The sequence below is a fragment of the Helobdella robusta genome, assembly GCF_000326865.2.
Source record: "Helobdella robusta unplaced genomic scaffold HELROscaffold_25, whole genome shotgun sequence".
In the NCBI taxonomy this organism is placed as follows: Eukaryota; Metazoa; Annelida; class Clitellata; order Rhynchobdellida; family Glossiphoniidae; genus Helobdella; species Helobdella robusta.
This window is the reverse complement of record NW_008704310.1, coordinates 99758-122790: the sequence shown is the minus strand read 5'-3', so window position 1 is coordinate 122790 and position 23033 is coordinate 99758. Positions and strand designations below refer to the sequence as shown.

The following is a 23033-nucleotide window of genomic DNA, read 5'->3' as shown; positions in this document are numbered from 1 at the left end:
CCAAATATTTTTTTAATTTTACAAAAATGCGCTAATAAAGCATTATCAATTTCTGTTTCGCTTTTCAAGACGTTTCTTTCGTCGTTAATAAAATAAAATGAAGCGTAAATAATTATAAAATAAAGTGTTAAAACATAAGTAATTAAAATGTATGATCATCTTATACTCATTATCATCAAACAGATATCAACCAGCCAATCACAAACAAAATATTTAAACTATTTCTAGTTTATTCTTAAAAAGGTGCTAGCAAAAATATTTAAAATAAAGAATTTAACGACCAGCCAATCACTCACTAACCAGATATTAATCCATGCAATAGTGAACACGAACAAATTTTTTATACGAATGAGTGTATGAATAGTATTTTCAATTTTGAATGAACGAACGAACGAATGAATAAGTTATTTAATTAATGGGTTAATTGAATTAATTAATGAATGGATTAGCAAACGAATGAACAAGTTATTACAGAAAAATGCGAAAAAAACGGAATGTGGTTTACGAGCGAGTAAATTTATTAATTTAAAAAATTTACGCTTAAAGAGTGTAGGTATTTTTGGTATAATAAAGTTGTGTGCATCTTAGTCGCACATATTTTTTGTTACAAATTGCACGGAATTTTATTTCCCGTTGTTGTCCTAAATAATCCTACATTTATATATGCACAATTTTTGCACATACATACACTTATGCGCAAACACACACATACGCGCAAATCTATTTCTCGTTTTTGTCAAAAAAAAAACAGATTCTGACATTCGCAGAAACTAAAAATAATCCTGCATTTATATTTTATATACGCACACAAACAAGTAAGGAGACACACAGTTACGTCCGTAACACCAGTTTCATGAAAGTGATTTTCAAATTTCACGATCAACGACATATAAATATGGAGTGCCGAAGGACTTTTGAGTTGAAATGGAGAAATTTAAGAAGTTAAAGAAATCATTAATGGATGATGCACATGCAAATTTAAAAACACGTGTTTTAACTTAAAAAAAAATTTTGATTTTAATTGATCGAATAAATGTTAGCGAACGAATTTCGTTAAAGAAATTCTGTTTGTGTTTTTAAATCATTTAAAAAATATTCTGACAGTTATGATTGTTCGCCGGTTTGATTTCGATGCTTGAAAAAATTCGTAACGTAACAGAAAGAGGTACCCCACTGTAGTAAATGGACATGGTGTTAGCGTTATTTTTTAATTTTTATTTTTAATAATGCGCACAGTGGCTTGTTATAATAATGTATAATAAATATAATTATATAATTTATTATATATATATAATTATTATATATTATATATATTATATAATATAATACAAAATATAGTCATAATGATAATCTATAACAACGTTGAAGGCATAAATTTTTTTTACTTCCAAACATAAACAACTTAATTATGATTTTTTGACTTTTTTTGTTTTCTTTGGTTTTTGGCAGTTTGGCCAAATCAAAACATTTTTTGATGATCAAATTTTTTCTTCTGTTTTTGATAAAATTGGTACATGTTGTTGTCCTAATATTCAGCATTTGTAAGCCGTGTAAGTGTCCAGATACAGTATACACAGTAACTATCTTTATTAAAAAAAAGGACTAGCTTTGCTTTGTTTAATTAAAATTTAAATTAAAATTGAAGAAATTATGAATTACTTATTATAAAATAAACATAAAAAAAATTGCTGACAATTTTTGGATAACAAAAATGAAAATTGATTTTTTTTTATCATAATTTGATCATTTTTATTTAGTACAACAATATTATATCAAACCCAGCAACAGTTGTTTCTTATATTTGGTTCAGCCAAATTTTCAAATCTCATTTTTGTTTTTGTTATAAAACACCTTTCTAAATCAGAAAAATTGTGTGGCCATGAACCAGGATCACTGAATTTAATTAAAAAAAAACTTGGATGTATTTTGAAGACTAGTTGTGGCAGTTGTGGGGTCTGAATATAAGTCAACAAAATCTCCAAACAAGTTGCTCAATTCCATGTTAATGTCAGATCAACATTCATTCAGGCTTGTTTTTTGTTGTATTTTTGTTAAAATTTTTATAAATAATTTTATCTTGTAATATGTAATGTTTTTATTTTATTTTTAATTTATTTTTATTAAGATGGCAAAATTTCACGTTTATTTAACTTTAACAGTTTTAACTCATATTGACGTAAAATCAACCTGATCTTATTGTCTTAATGTAGGATTAAACTATTAAAGTTTTTATTTATAGTTAATTATGTGTTTTCTCATGCCTGTATAATAGTTTATAATATAAACTTCATATTGAGTAGATGTGTGTGTATATAAACAATTTCTAACTTCGAGCGTGCTTTTAAAACTACACGCTTATTTATAATAGTCATTACAAAAAATGTTGATAAAAAGTTGAAACTTGTGTGCTGAGACTCTTCATTGGTTTTCAGATTTGGAAATCTTGAAAAAAATTTCAACAGATACAAGGTAAGAGGTCGACCCGTTGGCTTAGCGGTGATAATTGGAAATGACACTTTTGATAGAATGCCAAGAAGAGAGACAAATGCCGTCGATATGGCAAACATGAAGGCTTTATTTAAATTCCTCGGCTTTAAAGTTGAGAAGCATGAAAATAAGACATGCACTGAAATGCTAAATATCATTAGACATGGTTTGTTTAATTTTCGTTTCAATTTTTTGCCTACAATTAAACTTATGCTATTTAGTTATGTATTTCTTTATATTTGTATTAATATATTTCCAATTTCTTTTGTTTCAACACTTTAATTTAAAATAATATTTTATTAATATGTATAACCGTTAACTTGCATCTCTCTCATAATGTAAAAATTGAACTATCATACTGACAGTTGCCACTAAAGAGGACCACACAAGGTTTGACTACTTTGCACTGGTCATAATGACCCATGGGCATCATCAACAGCAGCAGCAGGGCTGTCTGTATGGGACTGATGCTTCAATCCCCATCAGGGAGTTGTTGCTACCTCTCAAAGCAAACAGGTGCAAATCACTCGTTGGTAAACCCAAGTTGATATTCATCGAGGTACTTGGCAGTTTTTTTTATTCCTTAATGGTAATAACTCAACAGTTTCAACATTTTTTATTATAAAAATATAATTTAAATATTCGTGATAAAACATTGTTAGAGTAACTTTATCTGATTTATAATCAAATAGACAAATTACATTTGATCTCAAATTTTCTTTTCAGTTAATCTTTTACAATAATTTTTTCTATTCAGTCATATGCAATCATTGTTATTTTTTGAAGGCGAGCCATCCGTCAGAAAAATGTTGCAGTTATTTTAAGACTGATGCGGATGAATGGTTGGACGAGAATGTTACTCTAGTACCAGTAGAAGCAGACTACTTGTACTGTTTCAGTTCTGTTGTAGGTGAATGTTTCTGTTGTTTACAGGATGATTTTATTCGAAGATAGAGATATATAAATTTTTTTGAAATATTATTTGAAGCTGTATTTAAGTATATTGGAATTTATTATTTAGATTTAAGTTTGCTTGCTAATGTTTTAATTTAGATTCTGTTGCGAATTAGAACATGCCTGAAGATTAGGATATGCCATCTCTCCAAATTTTGCAAAATGTTTAACGTTGAGAATCTTCATGTAGATAACAGACTTTTGGGCCGTTTTAAATATTTGAAAGTATTTCTTTGAAAAATTGGACAGCGAAGTATTTGTTTGAATATTTTCTGATTGCTCGATAGATAGCTTAGTGGTGAAGCATCCAGTTCTGCATTGAAATGATCAGGATAGAATACAAAATTATTTTTGCCTATTGACGGCCTATGGTAAAACGCATTATTTTGCACTTGTGCATTTGCTTCATTCTTGGTTGTAATTTTTTTGTATTATTATAAAAGAACTGTGAAACAAAGCAAAATATTTTCAGTGCCTGCTTCGTCGAGGAACATTTGTGGCAGTTGCTACATTCAAGCTTTGAAGGAAGTTTTTGAAAATTTTTGTCACCAATACGACATCTTGACTCTGTTAACTTTTGTTAACAAAGACTTATCAGACTTTCAATCTTCAAAGCCTGAAAGTGGTCACCACAAACAGATTTGTTCAATTGAGTCGACTTTGACTAAGTTGTTGTTTTTTAATCAATCAGTTTGAAAACAAACATATCTAATTATCATCATCTCATTTTAGTAAATGGTTTGTTTAATTATGTTTTTTGGATTGGTTATGTTGTGGGAATTTTAAACTTTCTTCCAGAAAGTAGATTTATTTGTTATAATGTTTTGTCATGCAGTTTGATTTTTTATATTCAAGAAGTTATTTATTATCTGTTAAAAAAATAAATAGCTTCATTGTCCGGTGAATAATTTTATACTCCAATATTTTATATTACTCAACTTTTATCATGTTTTTTTTTGTTTACAGTTTATGAATTTTTGATTGAAAACGATTCTCCTTTACTGAATTTGTTTTCTAACTTCAACCATTTGTGGTCATCTTATGTGTAAATAACTTATTGTATACCGTCTAGCTGATGAAGTGTTGATAACATTGGTTAGATGGACATCGCTACTTAGATTTATTCATATTTTTAATGTCTTCAATTTTGTTAAGTTTCTGCACTATTAATCTCAAGTGTTCTTTACTTAATTCAATTTGTTCTCCATTATAAAACATTTGTTTTTATTGTACAAATAATTTGTGTTAGGATGAATGGGATATGATTGCTTGTCCGCTCGTTAAAGTATTTCTATGCTGATACTTTAATATAGATCTATGCCAGTTGGTTCTTATTACTATCAGTTCTTATTATTATTATTAACTTATTTTTATTAATATTATTATCTTATTATTACCACGATTATTATCAGTGCTATAGCCGATAATAATCGATTCATCAAATGTAGAATCTAGAATTTGAAACCTCATCAAACAGTGAACTTAATTCAACCGGATCAACGTTTTGGTCATTTAAAAATAAAGTTTAATATTTCTTTTAATAATTAACTCGTACGAGAAGAGAACTAAAGCTTATTAAATGAGAACATTTTGAGAAATTATCGGCAAAAATTACATTGTTGGGGGACCACGTTACGGTTGCTTATATTTCCATTTGTGTAGTTAGATAAATTGGTGTATAGAGAGCAAAACTTAAAATAGATGAAAAACTCGCATTTGGCCGCTTTATATATTTCGCAAATTTAAAATGGAAAACTGTTGAAAAATAAAATAAGTGCTTGCTTTATCAAATTTAATTATTTAATATAATTTTTTCTATAAAAAAATCTTTTTAAGTGCGTGACAATCTTAACATCGTCGTTAAAATTTGAATCTATTTAATTGAATTGAATCTTCGTTTTGATCTATTTTATTTTTTAAAGTAAAAGCATGAAAGTTTTTTGTTTTTGTTCTGTAGCCAAAGATCAACCCTATGTCAACATTTCCGTTAAATATTTTGTCAACACCATAATTTTGGAAATAATAAATCCTTCTACACCTATTTTCTTTATTATAAATTAACTATAAAATATGAACAAGACAGGCACAAGGTTGTAGCACAATTTTCTGTTCACATTCCTATATATAATATTTGGGCAATGAGAATTTTTTTTTCGGGGCTAAAAATAAATTAAATTTATATTTGTTACATTTACACTAATCTCCATATTTTCACGCACAAGTTTGTTTGGTTATGTTTGAATTTTCTGATAATTCAGCAAGGGAACTGACGATGACTGGGAGAGGCCCAACCGCCCCAGCAAATGCACCTACAAACTGAACGGTGATGGTCTAGCCCCTCAAGCCTCACCTCACATACACAGGGACAGGTGTTTCGTTTCATTCTTTTAAGAAATGAAACAAAAATTGCGTCCCAAAGACCATTTTAAAATTACTTTGAATACTCAGCACTTTACTATGTACTATATCGTACAACGTCAGAACTGCTCTAAAAGTGTCATTTATAAGTTTTCTTTTTACTTTATATTATCGAGATAAATATTTCTGTTACAATTATATTTTAACTTTCCCCTACCCTCTCTGCATCATATTAACAAACTAAACTAAGCCGCTACTCATGCCGTTAGCCATAGAATATTAAACTGTTTTGTAATACGACCCACCTGCCAGGAGTTATTACAGAACTGGAAGCATCAAGCCAAACATCCTCTATTGTATGAACGACTCTCCTCTCATAAGAATCAACCGGATAACAAAGAATGATGGAGTACCCTGCGAAATACGTAGGTAGCGTGCTTGCATGTGGTTTGCTGTTTTTTCCAAATGATTCAGATTTTATCAACGAGTTGACAAGCTCTTGAAATGAATTTTTTTATAGAAAAAAAAACCATTTACGAAACAACGATAAAATAATTAAATTCGATAAAACAAGTGTCTACCAATTTAAATTTTTGTATTGTTTTCCATTTTAAATTTGCTTAAAAATACAAAGTGGCGAAATGCGAGTTCTTTAATCCGGGAGGCAGCGTGAAAGACCGCATTGCAGTGAGGATGGTTGAGGACGCAGAGGAGCGAGGGCTGATCCAACCGGGATGGGTCCTCATTGAACCCACTTCCGGCAATACTGGTACGTCGAAGAGTGCTTGATTAAGAACGGTTAAAGGTCTATTACACTCTTCTTAGGTTCAGAAAATCCAACAACACACAAAATTTTTTACGAATACATGCTAAAAGACGCACCACAAGACTGGAATCTTTGTGTAATATTAGAAACCAGTCACTGCAAGCACTGCAAAACAGGGCTAGGTAACTTTAACAATTAAGACATCACGTAGCCCATCACCATCATGTTTGCTGTGTGCTTGCTGTCTGAAATGTTGTTGAACGTGGGGTAATGTATATTGAAAGATTGACAATTTCATCCATATCCGACGATACGTTTCTGCTGAAATTTTGCCGTAAATTTATTATTCTTCACAAAGATCCGTTGACATGTCTGTTCGAATTATGTAAATAATTTTAACAGGCTGTGTTTATGTAATTTTTTTTCTTCAATACAACGTTTATAGGTAGACTATATTAGTAGTATTCAACTTGCTAGACAAGTATAGCTTAAGTAAAAATTATATTTCAAAAAGCGCACATATGAAAACATTGGCTTGTTTCGTGGTACTTATTTCATATCTGTGAATCAGGAATAGGGATTGCCATAACGTGCATCGTCAAAGGATATCGATGTGTCATCGTCATCTCTGAAAAAATGAGCAAAGAAAAGGTAAAGTGTAGTGATTCCATACACATTTGAAGTGTTTTTTATTGTTGTTCATTTTTTTGTTTTTTTTTCTCTGAATTTGACACCGCATGACAATTCTTACAACCAAGTGATTTTATTCACAATATAAACTTATATGTGTTTTCAAAATCGATTATTTCAATGTTATTGACAATTTTCACGATATTGACATGACAACTACCAGAATTTCTGTTAAACTACTTTTTCCTATGTCAAACCAAAATCAAATTAATGCCTTCAAAAATGACTTCGAAATAAAAATCAAAGTCTTTTTCTTTCTCGTGCCTTATCTTTTCAGAACATTGGCGACCATTGACCTCCTGAAAACCCGATCTTTAACACTTTGTAGTAGTTGAAATGTAGTGATATTCAGTGGTAATATTGACAGCAAGTAATGGCAACCTACTGTCTACAACTTTTGCCAAGAAAACACAAAGCAAATCAAAATCAAATTAATGCTTTCAAAAAATGACTTTGAAATCAATATCAAATTAATGCCTTTAAAATGTGACTTTGAAATCCAAATCACATTTTATGAAGGTGGATATAATGAAGGCCTTGGGAGCAGAAATAGTTCAGACTCCGACGAGTGTATCCTACGACGCACCATCATCCAACTACCGGATGGCCTCGAAACTTGCTAACACAATTCCAAAATCTCACATTCTCAATCAGGTGTGTTCTAGTTAATATAAATTAAAATTGACTGGATGCGCAAGTTTCAATCATTGTATTTGCACAAATAGTACTTAATAATATTTTTTAAATATAAGAATGATTCTCAGATCGGACTCTAATATACTCAATTAAAACTCAAGAAAATGGCACTTCAAATATCCTTTAGCAATCTTTTAAATTATCTATTAAAGATACTAGTGAGAATACTCGATGCAGTTTTCTTTCGAAAATAATTAGTGGAATTAGATAGCGATTAGTGGAACACATTAAATGAAAATACAACTGTCGTTCTGATGCCAAATTATTTTTTTACACAACCAAACACAAACTGTGTTGCACTCAAATATTGTTCTCAAGTTTCGCAATGCCTCCAACCCGATTGCCCATTACGACGGAACCGCCGAAGAAATCCTGAATGCCTGCGACGGTACGTATGAAATTCTCGCCTGTGTTTTTTTGAATTAATAAAATTTTGTTCCTCCTACCGTTATTATTCGATGATGCATTTTAGAAAAGATATTGCTAATCGTTGCGCGTGAACTAAATGTTTCAATTTGGCGCAATACCCAAACAACACGAATCAAAAATTGAATTTGTTTTCATTGAAAATAAATTCCAGCCCAAATAGTTGGTATTAACATTAATCGGTTGCTTGTTGAATTTTTAAAAATGGCCTCAAATTTGCAACAATTGATTGATTTAAAACAGTCTTAATAACACGTCTATGTTTATTTAATCACAAACTGCGCAGCAGACATATTGACAGCACCACGCATCTAAGAGATTGAAATATAATGCATCAAACCTCAGGTAAACTGAACATGCTGGTTTGCTCGGCGGGAACTGGAGGGACTCTGTCAGGTATCGCCAGAAAAATTAAAGAGAGGCTTCCCGATTGTTTGGTGCGCCTAATTTTGAATTTAATCGACGTAACTTTTTTCTAGATCTAAGCAGAAGCTGTGTTTACAATGATGAACAGATAGTTATTTTTCACTACAGTTTTATTACGTAGGTATCATTTAAAAATATATCTTATGGACTTTATTCTGTATATTAGCTTTACATATTTTTTATTATAATGCTTTAGTTAGTTTTTTCATTAAATAAAACATTTTGCTAAACTGCTAGGCATTAGAGAATTTATAATCGAGCGTTTCATCGTACAGATTGTAGGAGTTGATCCAATAGGATCTATTTTGGCCACTCCAGACGAGGTCAACGAAACCAGCACAGCCTTCTACGAAATTGAAGGAATCGGAGACGACTTCCTACCAACGACACTCGACAGAAAAGTCAAAAACTTTTATAATTCAATTCATTCTCACCCCATCCCAAATTGTACGCACTCGAAAAATTCGCAGATAGTCGATAAATGGTACAAAGTGGGTGACAAAGAATCGTTCATAATGTCTCGGAGACTAGCCAGGGAAGAAGGATTTCTCTGCGGTACAATATATTTATAAAAATTTTGCTTGAAAAGATTTCACTAATTAATAGATTTATTTTACAAAGTTTGTTCATTTTATTTGACAAAGTTGCATTCGAAATCTAAAAAGTTAATCTTGAATAGAAATTTCAATTTTTCATCGGCGTCCAAACTGTTTATAGTTTTTATAGCTATTTTTAATTAGTAGACAAAATATTAATTGATTCCAATGTCTATGGAGAAGCCTGGAAGTTTGAAAATGTTAACACGAAGGTGGGAGCAGCGGGGCAGCCATGTACTGCGCAATCAAGGCTGCCAAGGAATTCAACCTCACTGCAAACATGAGGGTGGTTGTGCTCCTACCAGACTCCATCAGAAATTACATGTTAAAATGACACTTAATTGTATTTTTCAATGCTTCATTTCAATTCTTTGATTAAATTTGAAAAGTATTATTTGAAATTTATAAAAATTACCAAAAATAGTTTATGATTAATCCCAAGTTTAACTATGTATTGAGTAGTACTGTTTTAAACTCAATGTAAATAGCACTATGATTGATTCGAGAGTTCATTCGACATTCAGTTAATAAACATTTTGTTTCGACAGGAGCAAATTTCTCAGTGATGAGTGGATGATAGCCCGAGCATTTCTTGACACTCAAACAAAAAGTCACGACTATACATGGTTCATAATTATATCATAATTTTACTTCAAACACGTTACTTTTTATACTTTATTTTATTTCAGTCTAAATTATACATTTCATCAAATAACTGAATAAGTTTCAACCGGATTGCACCAAAAACACAAGGTGGCGTAGCAGACAGGTCAGTGTACTTCAACCTCGCTCCATCAAGACGATGCATTGCGATGCGAGGGTCTTGGACGCCCTCAAGTATTTCAGCAGCCACAATTCGGAGATCATTGCCGCTGTTGGCATCTCAGATAAGTTCGTTCGCTTGTGAACGTAAAAAATATTTTTAACTTAAGGTTCTATATATTTTCATGCGTTTTATATGTGAAGCTCAAAGTTTCCGTCACTTCATCTAATATTTTTTGCAAATAATTTCTCTGTTATGCATTCAAGTCACGACGTACTTAACTATGTTTTGTAATTAACTTGACTAAACTTGAAATATTTACCAAGTTTGTTTGTTTAAAAATCTTGTTATCGATTTTCCTATCACATTCCATCGTTTGATTAAGCTGAGACTTTGAATCATCTCCTAACAAATTTGACTTGTGATTTATTTTGAGTGTTATTAGCTCAAGCCGATTATGAATTATGCAAATTAACGTAGAAATATATTTTTTTATTCCAATTAACTAAAGGTTTTTGTGTTTTCAGTTTTTTCCAAGCGTTTGAAATTAAATTGTTGTACATACCTACATTGTTTTATAATAACATCAAGCTGATTAGAAATTTGTTATAACTCGAACCTTTTATTATTTTTTGAGCAATCTTATTATCTCCATTATATTAATAATCAAATTGTCACCAAAATATTACCCCATAGTAAAATTTAAAAAAATTGTTACAAGATAAAAACTTTTCATAAGTTTTTGAATAGAATGGATTTAACGTTAATCGATTGCAAATAGACCTATATGTTTTATGATCATTATCATGCATTTGACGACAACTGAATAAGAAAAACTTGGAAATAAACCTCCAACTAAACAATCATCTCGGCAAAGCAGTGCAGTCGTAGGAACCATCTCATCGGTGCAAGTCATGAGGAGCATCATGGACGGAAGAGCGGGCTGTCCTATTGTCTCCGTCATGAATACGAATTTCAAACAAGTATTTCATTGAAAATACTTTTACGTAGAATGTATTTCAGAAGGAATCTTATAAAAATTGAAATATTTTCCGATCATCTTGGACGACTTTTTCCTTTTTTTATGAGAAAAAGTCCTCATTTTTTAGGTAGGTGACGAAAATTGTTGTCAAACAGAGGCGGATTTACGCACAGACACAACAGACATTTATTTTATTGAAAAGTTATTTCACGAAGAGGAACTATAAAATTTTTCCAGATTTTCAGTTCTGGGTTCGATTAATTAAGCTACAAAGCGGCCGACACTGCTAACGTTTTACTAATTTGGTTCTCGTCCAATAACTTCGAACGATATCTTGTGATTACATTTTCAAAAAATTGATTGTTATCAATTATTTAATTTACTAAGATGATAACTCAATCAATTTATTGTTTGAATCCACCAACGTCATCATTCAATTAGATTGTAGTCCGAGAAAATCTTGGCAGCCTGGCCAGCTTGTTGGAGAAGGAGTGTTGCATTCTCGTCTTCGGCTCTGGTTGATTGATTTTTGTTTTATCATAATTCCATTCATTAATTACAACTGCTCGTTCAATGTAAATCTATGCACACAGACTGCCAAATAGTTTCTTTTAGCCATAATATTTATAAAAAATAATCACAATTTTTAAAGTTTTCTGTGTATATATACTTCCTACCTTTGAAAGCTTTTTTTGGCAAGTCGTCTGAACTGCTCGGTTATTTGAACAAGCTGGACCTGGCTGCCTACATCTACAGGAACACTCCTGCCACTGAACCAGCCAACTTCAAGAGGCCCTGCAGAAGAGAATCCAAAGCATCAAAGAAGAGTTAAATGTCATTCAGAAAGCTCTCCTTTGCCTGATTCGTATGATTACGAAAGTGTGTGCCACGACATCCTGATTCGTACAAAAAAATCGATAGATACACTATTTATGTACGCTACGATTGATGCTCAATAAAATGTGATACTGTGACGTTTCATTTGATAACTTAAATTACCCATCATTCAACAAAAATCTAAAGCACGACAACTAAATTAAATTCAAGCGCATAACAATCTGTTGTTGTTGCTCCGTTGCAAATGTATTAATATTATATTCATTATATTTGTTCACACAACTAAAACGACCTGGTGCGTGGATGTGAGAAGGCTTCATCGAGGTTGAATATAATTTGGGCTTTTCTCTTTCGTCATTAACATTATCTTCTCAAATTTTTAATGTTTCACATCACTTAATTAACCGAAATAACTGACTTCCGCAGCCTATCTTATCAGCTTAGCAGCACATGTCACGTTCGTTCGAAGGAAAGTTTCAATTTTCAAATTTAATCAGCTAATCATTGACCCAAATCATTTTTTCACACAAATTTGAATTTTTCGAAAATTATTATTTTAATTGTTTACACAAATTACAAAATTCTGCGAAAACCATTTTATGTTTGACATCTTATCGCTAAAGCCATTTCATGTGAGATGTCATTCGCTGGTTTGACCCAAAAAAATTAATCACAAAATAATTTTGACGTGTAAAAATTAAGTTAAATCTGTTAAAACTTAATTTAAAAAATTATTCGAAACTACATAAATGGTGATTATATCGTCAGCATCAACATGATTCTATCATTTTTTGAAATTTAAAAAATTCAAATAAAATATTTTTTATTTATCATGTCGGGTGTACAGCGCTTGGCACAACTTGCATGCAATTATGAAACTTTGTTATAGCACGTTCCGTTATCTAGAGTTCCCATTCTCTAATTAGGCTACATAAAGTTTATATTCTGGTTAAAATGATTGTTTTTCAAGTTATTATTATATCTTTAAACATATACACGTGATTCATAAATACCAATTGATTAGTACTATTGAAATGAAATTTTATTATATTTTGAATTATAATTTGATTAAATATTTTTATTTTATCCCTGACATACTTTAACAACAATATGAGAAAATTTAATTCTGTATGATTAGACATTTAAGAAAATGTTCCAAAGTGGTTAAAGTTTTACGCGAAACACTACCGACAACTTCACTGTCATCTTGCATGCACAATCATGCTCTCCGTTGCCGACGAGTTAAAAATTAAATTTCAATGAAACACAAAAAAGACGAAAAAATTAACAAATACCGAAAATTAAAATATAAAAAGTCGACAAATTCAGACAGGAAAATATCTTAAACGAACCCCATCAATTCAATGAGATTGTTAATGGTTGCCACTCATAACGCCAACATAACTTCAACTATCTATCCACCATCCATCTATCTATTAAACATCTCGCTCGTCGGCTGTTCAACCCAACCTAGCAAAATGATTTATTGCCATATTTTTGAAATGCTATAAATGTTTGTACGAAGATATGACAACCAATAAAAAATTGTATGAGAACCTGAAGTGGAATTTTAATATGCATGCGTGTTTAATATATGGCGTGCGTTTATAAATGCTATGATGGTTAAATGCTCTGTTATTCAATAATGTGCACATACATTTCATTTTTATATAAGCTATATATTTAGTTGTCTAATTAAAGTATATTATGCTCAATGTACGATATATGTAATATATATGTACCTCAGACTAGTAATTTAAACATATATTTTGTATTTTATATTTATATTAATTCAATTATATACACACACACACACACACATATAATATATATATATATATATATATATATATAGAGAGAGAGAGAGAGAGAGAGATATGTGTGTGCGTGCGTGCATGTGTTGTGTGTGTGTGCACGCGAGTGTGTGTGTATGCAAATTCTGTGTAAATATCATTCAACTTATCTGTAACGTTCTGTAACTATAAAAGAAGATCATTGTTTAATGTGAACGATGTCAGATGAGCTCCTTCATTGGCTTCGAACAACAACAACGAAAGTCGTCACACATGCTGGAAAGTTAATAGAAGAAAATTATTTTAAAGTTATTTAATATTCATTGTTGAACTTTTACCAGCAGGCAGAAAAAAACTTCTTCATTATTTTGCAGAGGCGTTTTTTGTATTTCACACATCATTCCAATTAATTTTATATTTTTTACCACTTTTTTGAACGACTGTCTTCTAACAATGGGTGGTCGGATGATTTAGGAAATTATTAATTATAATTTAATTGCTCGTCATTGCTTAAAAAATTACTCTGCAATGAATTTTCAAACGTTGTGTCGAACATTTGCATGGATATTAGTCACAAATTTTCAGGTCGGAACGTATCTGTCGGGGATCATCTTTTTCAACACTTTGCTGCTGCCACACGTGGTTAAGGTTTGTATTATTTTTTGCCGAATTGTTATTAAATCACCATCTGTAATACAATTTGCTCTTGCAATATATCTTTTTTTACATCGTTTGACAGATTTTTTTTCTTGATAAAAAGTTTTATAATTCATATTTTCGTCGCTCTATCAAACATAGCAAGATGATTAAGTTGTGTATTTTTGAAATAAGTATCTCTGGTTTAACATGATTGCAAATCTTTCCGTAAGTTTTATATATGCCACATGACCAAATTCTATTAGTTACATTAGAAATTTCGTTTCTAAAGACTTTTGAACAGAAAATATATTAGGCTTACTTCATTTTACAACAGTCTTTTTTTTAGAAGCTAGATGAAAAAAGTAATCAAAATTAAATAGGGAGATGGTTGAGGTTCCCTTAATTCCAAATTCGTCAATTTTGTTTGTTATTAATCAAACTTTTATATAGAGAAAATTGATCAATTTAAATAAAAAATAACCTTGTCATTCAACTGAACTAGCACTTTTATTGATGTAAATTTGATGTAAATTTGAAAATTTGTAAGATGTAAATTTAATATTTATGATCTGTTCATTGTTTGTGCAAAAAATGTGTTTTGAACTTGATTTAAAAATATATGGTATAAAATGTAAGGTTGATATTATCATTGTTGAGCTTCATCATGTTTTGCATGTGCAATGAAGTGATGTGGTTGATATCTCGCTGAAATATTTGAAGAATGATGTTAATGTTGGCTTTGTTGTTTGACATTTATTTTTAAATTTTAATTGAATCGAGAGTTTTAATAATGTTGTCTTTGAAAAAGTCCAGCTTTTATTTTTTTAATTTGACGTGTTATTTTTCAACAATGGAATTTATGAATTGTTAACAGTTGTGAAGTTTGTAGTATATAATAATTAACAATGTTGGTTTTAATTTTAATACTTTCAGTAATAGTGTACCTAAACCGCGATAACACATGAGAATATTGGTGAATCAACTTCAGCAATCGGTAGCTCAAAAATTTCGCATCAATATTTATGAATCTGTAGTTTCTGTCTTTCATTGTCCTCACTCACCTTTCTGTGGGTTTGCTTGTTTCCTTCAAGATAAATCTGAGAACCCAGTGAAGTTTGTTTTAGCAGCATTGTTTCGCAATGTTATGATATTAAATGTTACCAGTGCCTCTATTTTTATTAGACATGTGGCTTCTATTATCTGGTAAAAGTTGAGTTCACTAGTTGTGAGATTAACGTATCTGAGTTAAATATACGGTTGGGTTGTTTGTTTTTTTAATTAACTTGCTAGAGGTGATTTTTTTTTACTGTCACATAAAAAGGTTTGAAATCAAATTTTTAACGTCTGAACACATTCCAGTGCTCTTTAATGTCGGTTGGGCAAATTTTTTTAACAATACAACGACATTTGATTCGAATCGATTGTTTAACAAACGAACAATCATTGAAAAGCCAAAATGGTTTACAAAAACTACGTGTACCCGAGCACAAATGTTTTATAATTGGTTTATGTAAGGCGTTTTGTATGTTGACTTATTAAAATTGGGTTTACAAAACCCTATATACAATAGAAGAACCTCTTTTGAGATGTGTTTAAAAATTTAAAAACCTGCTACGATCCCGTGCCAGGCATCATTGTTTATCATTAATTTTGTTACAACATCTTAAACAACATCTCCTATTACTACAAGCCTCTCTAATCTTTTCAATCTACTCTTGCATTTTTTTAAAAGCTTAATGTTGAAAAAGGAATTTCATCGTTAACTTTCTACACATTCATATTTGTTAGCTCACCAACGAATGAAATGATCTAAAAATGCTGCTAAGACTATTATTAAGATGATGGCAGGTCGCTTGTTTGTCTCGATGCAGCTGATGACTTGTAGGAATAAACCAAAACAATTTTGAATTCACATCATACGGAAAGTCGTCTTCGAACGACACTCTAATCTCAGTTCTGTTTTTGTGTTCATTTTGTTGTCTTAATGATTTATTTCTTCCCACATGTTCTCACACGAGCTCATATTATTGTGCATATTTTATTTGAATTAACAAAAGTTCTATGTAACCATTTATGATATAAACTTTTTAATTTTTTTAAATTTTAAAATGGTTGGCACTTCAACTTTTTTATAGTTTCCTTTAATTAAAAAAGAATAATGATATTTCTTTAAAGATCATTTTAAGGAATAAGTTTAAAAAATTGTATTCGGGATATCCGTTTTTGTTGAATATGTTTCAAAGAACATAAAAACGGAAAGTAATTTCTGTGAGATATTTTGTTAAATTTTTCACTGATAAGCAAAACGTTTGTATATCTTGAATTGAATGTTTTTTTTAGTTTAATTGATGACCATGTTTATTTTGAGATACTGTTGAAACTTAATGGGGCATATATCGCCATCAAATGCACAACCCGTCCGCTTCTTATGTATGTATCAACCTCCAAATGAAATTTTCGTCAGAAAGTTCCAATAAAATACAATACACTTACATTCATGTGAATCACACTTAAGTCAGCACATTATTTAGTTCATTGTTAAAAATGCTTATGTACATATCAACAAACACGCGCACAACATACGCACACCTCACTCACGTACACACACACACACACACACACACAAATACATAATGGAAGTACGTACGTGGTGTGTGTAACTGTGTTAAAAAGTTTTAAAAAATATGAATATCTCCTGCCTGAAAAATTTATTTCTGCAAAAATTACATTAATATTACTAGCGTAGTTTTATTATTCATAGTGAACTTTTTTTTTAAAAATAGATTTAAAGTAGAGTAATTCAAAAAGCATCACAATTACTTATTTTAACTGTCGAAACTTAATGTGGGGATGCTGTCATATGCTGTTTCTAATGCATCACGATTACCTATTAATCGCTCTGCATCAAGCATTAATATTTTATTTAAGTCATTTACCCTCTAATTGATATCATCTTCTCGTTCTTACTTCTCATAAACACTCGTCTCTTTTGACTTTTGGCTCAACTTTCTGGTACTTTCATGGTACTTTCTAATTTATTTTCTAACTACTTCCGACCCCTTGCGGACTTCAGAGGATGGTCTCAAGATACATCTGTTTGCAGATGTCATTAAGAAGAACTGTTGGTCACAACCGAACTTAAGCGTGAAAAATAAATTGTTTGGCTGATTGATTAACTGATTTTGATAAGTAATTGTGAGTACAGAAAAATATATGTTTCTTTGCAGGCGTCATCTCTGGACGGGGTTCAACTGCAAAATGAATCCATTATAATCGGAGATGTTTCCACAACACACATACACGATTCAACTACCTCAACCAGTCAACACGCTGCAGTTCAGAATGATGGAAACGCTTATAGAGATGATGATGATGGTGAAGATGAGGACTATTTTGATCGAGAATATGATGAAGATGATGATGACGGCGACGATGACGATGATGATCTTAAAGGTTGATGCTTTCAAAAAGTTAATTGATCCGTTTATTGATAAAGAGTTTTTTCTTATCATTATCAATTTGCACTCTAGATTTGATTTTGTTTCTAACAAATTCGAACATTGTTCAACAGCTTCAGCGCTGAAATTAGTTAATTTATCGAATGAACTTATTGATTCAGATCAAGCAAACCCTAGTAAAAACTTTTTATAACACTGTTCAAACCTACTTACCATTTAAGAAAGCAGCTTTCAAATAAACTTTTTTCGATTTTCCTTCATCTGTGTGTATGTTCCCATTTTCGCTTTTTCCTATCAATTTAAAAATTTAAAAATAATTGTTCCTCAGTTGGCAGCGGAGATGATGAAGTCTTAGCAGCCGACAACAAAACAGGTCAGTCACCTTTTTTCATGTCTACATTAATTTCAAATATTCAACCAAAGTTTTTGAAATGAATTTTTACGATCAGACTAAATAAAATTTCATCTTTATATCGTAAAAAATTTAACGCTAAAAATATTTAACATGTAAGCGGCTCTGCGCTTGACAGAGCTGCATTATAAAGAATATAAAAAAGAGGAGTGGTTGCATATTTTTCTCTCATCTTTTCACCTCAGTCTTAAATGGTTTGACGACGACAACGACGCCGACAAAGTTGAGATGAGTTTGATGACGTTGATGGTGAATTTGTTATAATATGTGTATGAATATTTGTGGTGAATGATGATTTTATTTTCAAGGACAAAAATGTTATCTATGACAAGCGAGTTTTTTCAAAACTTTGATAACATTCCACATTGTCTAATTAATAACTGAAGCCAATCAATGTTCAACTCATTTCAAACAATTCATTTCACGTTCTTTTTGAACGGTTTGACCAACGAGCCACTTGACATTTTTCGATAATGAGACCTTTCAAATTAACTCGTCAATCGAAACTCTAAAATATTCGCTAATTAATGAAATTAGCAGCCAATCAAATAATTATTTTTACATCATATCACAAAATGAGAGTCCATTAAATTGGGAATATTCATGTATGTATATACAGATTATACATTATTTTATTTATGTGTGCATATTGCATTAGAGTTTGATACTCGTATCATCACAGGCGCCGCCAAAATGTACACAATCACATCGTTGATGTTCAAACGAACGACATCAATTCAAAGTCAACTCTCTCTTTTTTAACTCTTTCATTTGGAATTCGATCGATAGCTCGATGACTGTTTGATGTTTATTACTCAAGAAAAATGCAAACTATGAACGGAATGGAAGATGAGTTGAGGCATTTTGAAGCGAATGTCTTTTTGAAATGATTATCCATCACGTACGTTGTTTATCCTCACATCTTCACTTATCATGTCTGCGAAACCAATTGGCTCGCTGCGAAGCAAGTTACAAAACTCATTTCTGCATATAATAATGTTAATAATGTTACTTTCAATTTTTATGTTTACTTTTAGTCTGTTAATTTTGTACAATTTTTTTAAAGTTTATCGTATATGAAACAAGAAGATCTTTTCAAAATTGTATTCATTAATCTTAACTTCACACATTATTGTCAAAAGAATTCTACCGATAAATGCGAATGACATTGAACGAAATGTGCTCTATATTAATACTTTATATTAATAGTCAATACTTATGCAATATTGTATCAATAATGTTTTGAACAACAATTTGAAAGTTCAAGAGCCCAGTGATAAAAAGAAGCAACATCATTGGCTAACTTCTATGCTATCTTATTAATTTGAGTCTCAAACCTAATTTTTATCTCCAGCATATCTTATCAATGAAATTTCATTGTTGTTAATTATATTCTAATTCCAAATACTCATCTGCTGATTAAAACACTAATTCTATGAATAGAGTTATAATAGTTATAATTAATGCATACACATTATTACCATGTGTTAGTATTATTATCAACCATCGTTTTAAAACATTGTTATGTTAATAAGAAAATATATATTATTAAAGTGCTTGTAAACACACAGTACATGAATAAAATGTGGTTTATAATTACAATTATGAGCGTTTTTAACACGATGTCCACATTTGAAAGAAAGGGCGTTAAGAATTAAGTTATTTGTTGGGTTAAGTTTAGCATAACTGAATATTAGACCAATAAGTAGAAATAAATTTAAGAAAATTGTTTTGATAGTCCTAAAGACATGTGAAGTGCTCGTTCACGCATTAGTTAAGTTATATGAACGCCTAGAAAAATCACTTCATATATAACAGCAGAACAGCCTTCTTGATAGCACCATCATTTCCAGTTCTATCCTCTCATATTTTTGCTTATATCGCCATATTTGTAGATTATATTTTCATCATCATCTAATTGTTCATATGTACTTGTATTATATTGTGTTATATATATATATATATATATATATATATATATATATATATATATATATATATATATATATATATATATATATATATATATATATATATATATATATATATATATATATATATATATATATATATATATATATATATATATGTGTGTGTGTGTGTGTGTGTGTGTGTGTGTGTGTGTGTGTGTGTGCGTGCGTGCGTGCGTGTGTGTGGTGTGTGTGTGTACCTATATTTTCACGTATTCATATACTACCTTTTAGGTGTTCTCTTATTTTATTGAATAAGAGCAAAAATACTTGTCAAGAGTGTGGTAAAACTATAATGCAACTGTAACAAAGAAATTGGAAGGAATGCTATCTTGGTTATTTCAAAGGATGCAATGTAGGCAGAAGTTGAGATTATGAGAATGAAAATGACCTCTAAATAAATCCTTTTTAAGTAGCAAGATGTATTTATTTATGTTTGTACGTAGGTATTTTGAACATTTCAATTAAACTTCAATTAAAATTAAGGTAAATCTTTACAAAAAGAAATGTTCACAGCTCAAATTAATGGAATTTATTAAATTACTCCGGCTGTAATAGTATTATCATAATTTTTATCAATTATTACTTTCAACATCAATTCGAATTGATTTATAAAGTAATAAAATGGCAAATATTTGATGATCTTTATAAAGGGTTTATAAGAACGAATAACGTTTGGCTTCTGTAATAAATAACCTGGTATAAATGTAATAAATAGGTGGAGAATTGAAAGTAGCCTGATGAATATATAAAGATGAATATTTGAATTTATATAAAAGATAAAATACTCATCAAATAATTTTTGTTGAAGATTCTACATTACTTGTCCAAGTTTGAAATGAGATATCGATTTTAAAAAACTAATTTTTAAACATTTGGTCGCAATGTTTATTTTTATTAAACATGAACAGGGTCTGGCTCGAGTGCTAGTGTGTTTGTGAGATGTTTTTAACGAAGGCATATATTATATTAATTATATAAATATATATATATATATATAGGCATATAGATATAATAATTTATCTTATAATAGATGTTGTATTTGATTGGTTTTTTAAATTTATTACAATGACGCACACAAACACACACGAACAAACCCAAATTTTGAAAAAAATTCTAACGGACTCCCTTCACATGTTGAAAAATACAGTCATAAGCACAGTTTGGAAGTTGGAGGTGCTAGTACCTGAGAAGTTCGACCCGCACTACTTGAACGTCGATAGCCATCCATTCATCACGAGGGCGAAAAGGCTGAAAATCGATTTGGGCCAATGTTTGGAGAGTTTCCCGTACTCAAAGTTTATCACTGAATATGAAACTCTTTTCATCGGGTTAGGTTAACTTGGAGAATGTTGTATATTTTGTATCACTTTGTAACGTCACGTCATGAGTATGTTTTTATTGTGAGTTTAAACCAAACCAACAACATGTAGATGTAGATTATGTATTTCTAAGTCCAATAACAAAAGTGGTTTTGATTCCATTACTAATTAATCAATTGTAACATATTGTTAGTTCAGTTGCTTTCTAAAGTTGAAACATATTTGCAAATAACACTTGCAGACCATCATTAGAAATGAAAAATGGTTCCTTAGTGAAGTACTTCATGACCGCCAAAGTGCCCATCACGAAAGACCAACGAAACGATGTGTACCATATAATGAGCGAGGATGAAGAAATTAAGATGCATTTTGAAATCTTTGGTGAATTTTTGGCCAAACATTTGACCAGAGAGTGTACTTTCATCCACACCAGGTCGAAAAATATTGACTACAAAATTCCAGAATTTCAAGTCGTCCTCGAAGGAAGTTGGCCTTAATTTTTTTTATAGCATTTCATTAGTTAAATGTTTTAAAATTTTAATCTAGTTTGAAAAAACTTTGCCTATTTTCCGGAGTGTAAAATTGAACGTTTGAAATGATGTCGAAAAACAGATAGGTGCTGAAAATTCGCTTTTAAAGAGTCAGTTTGCTTAGCCCTCGTTTTTAAACTTCTTTCAATTCGAACCAACGTTTTCAAATTTTAAATAATTTAATTAAGAATTCTGAAAATTATCTCTTGGCTTGTTAGCCAGAAATGAATCTTCGCACGCCTGCATAGGTCTTAAACAAAATAACACACGTACATCTTACACCCAAACATTCTATTTGTGGTAGAAATGACTTTTAACAAAAGATGAAAATTAAGTTTTATCAAGTGAAAAATATGTGACTACTTCAAACTGATAATGCACAAATTTCAACAGTTGATTGAAAGATTAACAGATTAGTTTGATTTCTAATTCCTGAGAATGTAGCAAGCCACAAATATTAAATTTTCATATTAGAAGGTTCGAGAAAACTTTGAAAAAAAATTTCATTATAAATAATTATTTAAAAATTTATTTTTTAAAATTTAACCGAGGCACAGGTTTTTTTTTTTAATGCAAAACACAAACGCTTGTGATAAAAACAAACAAAACACACACACACACAAACAAACAAACACACAGACACTCATATAGACGCCATACATGAGCTCATCACACTTACAAACCTTTTCATTTAACGACCATCATTAAGATTTGATTGGCAGAAACACAAAAGAACTTTGATCATCTCATCAATTTTTGGTTGAACATCAAGCTGGCATGTGCTATGGGGCGATATCATCTTATTTTTGAAGAAAAAATTATGAAAGGAACTGTTACATTATGTGACTTACATAGTTAAATTATTACATTAAATCATAGGTATGACAAAATTGAATTGTATTGGCAGCCATTTATTCTTTGAAATTGC

General features: G+C 30.5%; 4 protein-coding genes across 4 annotated transcripts; all 4 read left to right on the top strand.

Moving 5' to 3' along the window:
* Positions 1-1495: 1495 nt before the first annotated feature.
* On the top strand, positions 1496-5483 carry HELRODRAFT_111841 (hypothetical protein). The gene is made up of 6 exons (XM_009019541.1): positions 1496-1567; positions 1965-2028; positions 2463-2653; positions 2853-3046; positions 3274-3397; positions 3914-5483. Exons 2-6 carry the CDS (start codon positions 2000-2002, stop codon positions 4135-4137), a joined length of 762 nt encoding a protein of 253 aa, XP_009017789.1. The 5' UTR covers positions 1496-1567; positions 1965-1999; the 3' UTR covers positions 4138-5483.
* Positions 5484-5709: 226 nt separating this feature from the next.
* On the top strand, positions 5710-10044 carry HELRODRAFT_79716 (hypothetical protein; the record flags this gene model as incomplete). Its single annotated transcript, XM_009019540.1, has 11 exons — positions 5710-5810; positions 6115-6224; positions 6434-6568; positions 7137-7216; positions 7775-7909; positions 8270-8339; positions 8723-8814; positions 9079-9204; positions 9274-9358; positions 9612-9723; positions 9948-10044. Coding segments are annotated over 11 exons (1143 nt in total), but the record flags the coding sequence as incomplete, so codon positions are not given.
* Positions 10045-15374: 5330 nt separating this feature from the next.
* HELRODRAFT_172874 (hypothetical protein) lies at positions 15375-18547 on the top strand (the record flags this gene model as incomplete). Its single annotated transcript, XM_009019539.1, has 4 exons — positions 15375-15526; positions 17736-17866; positions 18200-18244; positions 18384-18547. 4 exons carry the CDS (start codon positions 15375-15377, stop codon positions 18545-18547), a joined length of 492 nt encoding a protein of 163 aa, XP_009017787.1.
* Positions 18548-21387: 2840 nt separating this feature from the next.
* Positions 21388-22800, top strand: HELRODRAFT_172873 (hypothetical protein; the record flags this gene model as incomplete). Its single annotated transcript, XM_009019538.1, has 3 exons — positions 21388-21584; positions 21817-22061; positions 22745-22800. 3 exons carry the CDS (start codon positions 21388-21390, stop codon positions 22798-22800), a joined length of 498 nt encoding a protein of 165 aa, XP_009017786.1.
* Positions 22801-23033: the final 233 nt, after the last annotated feature.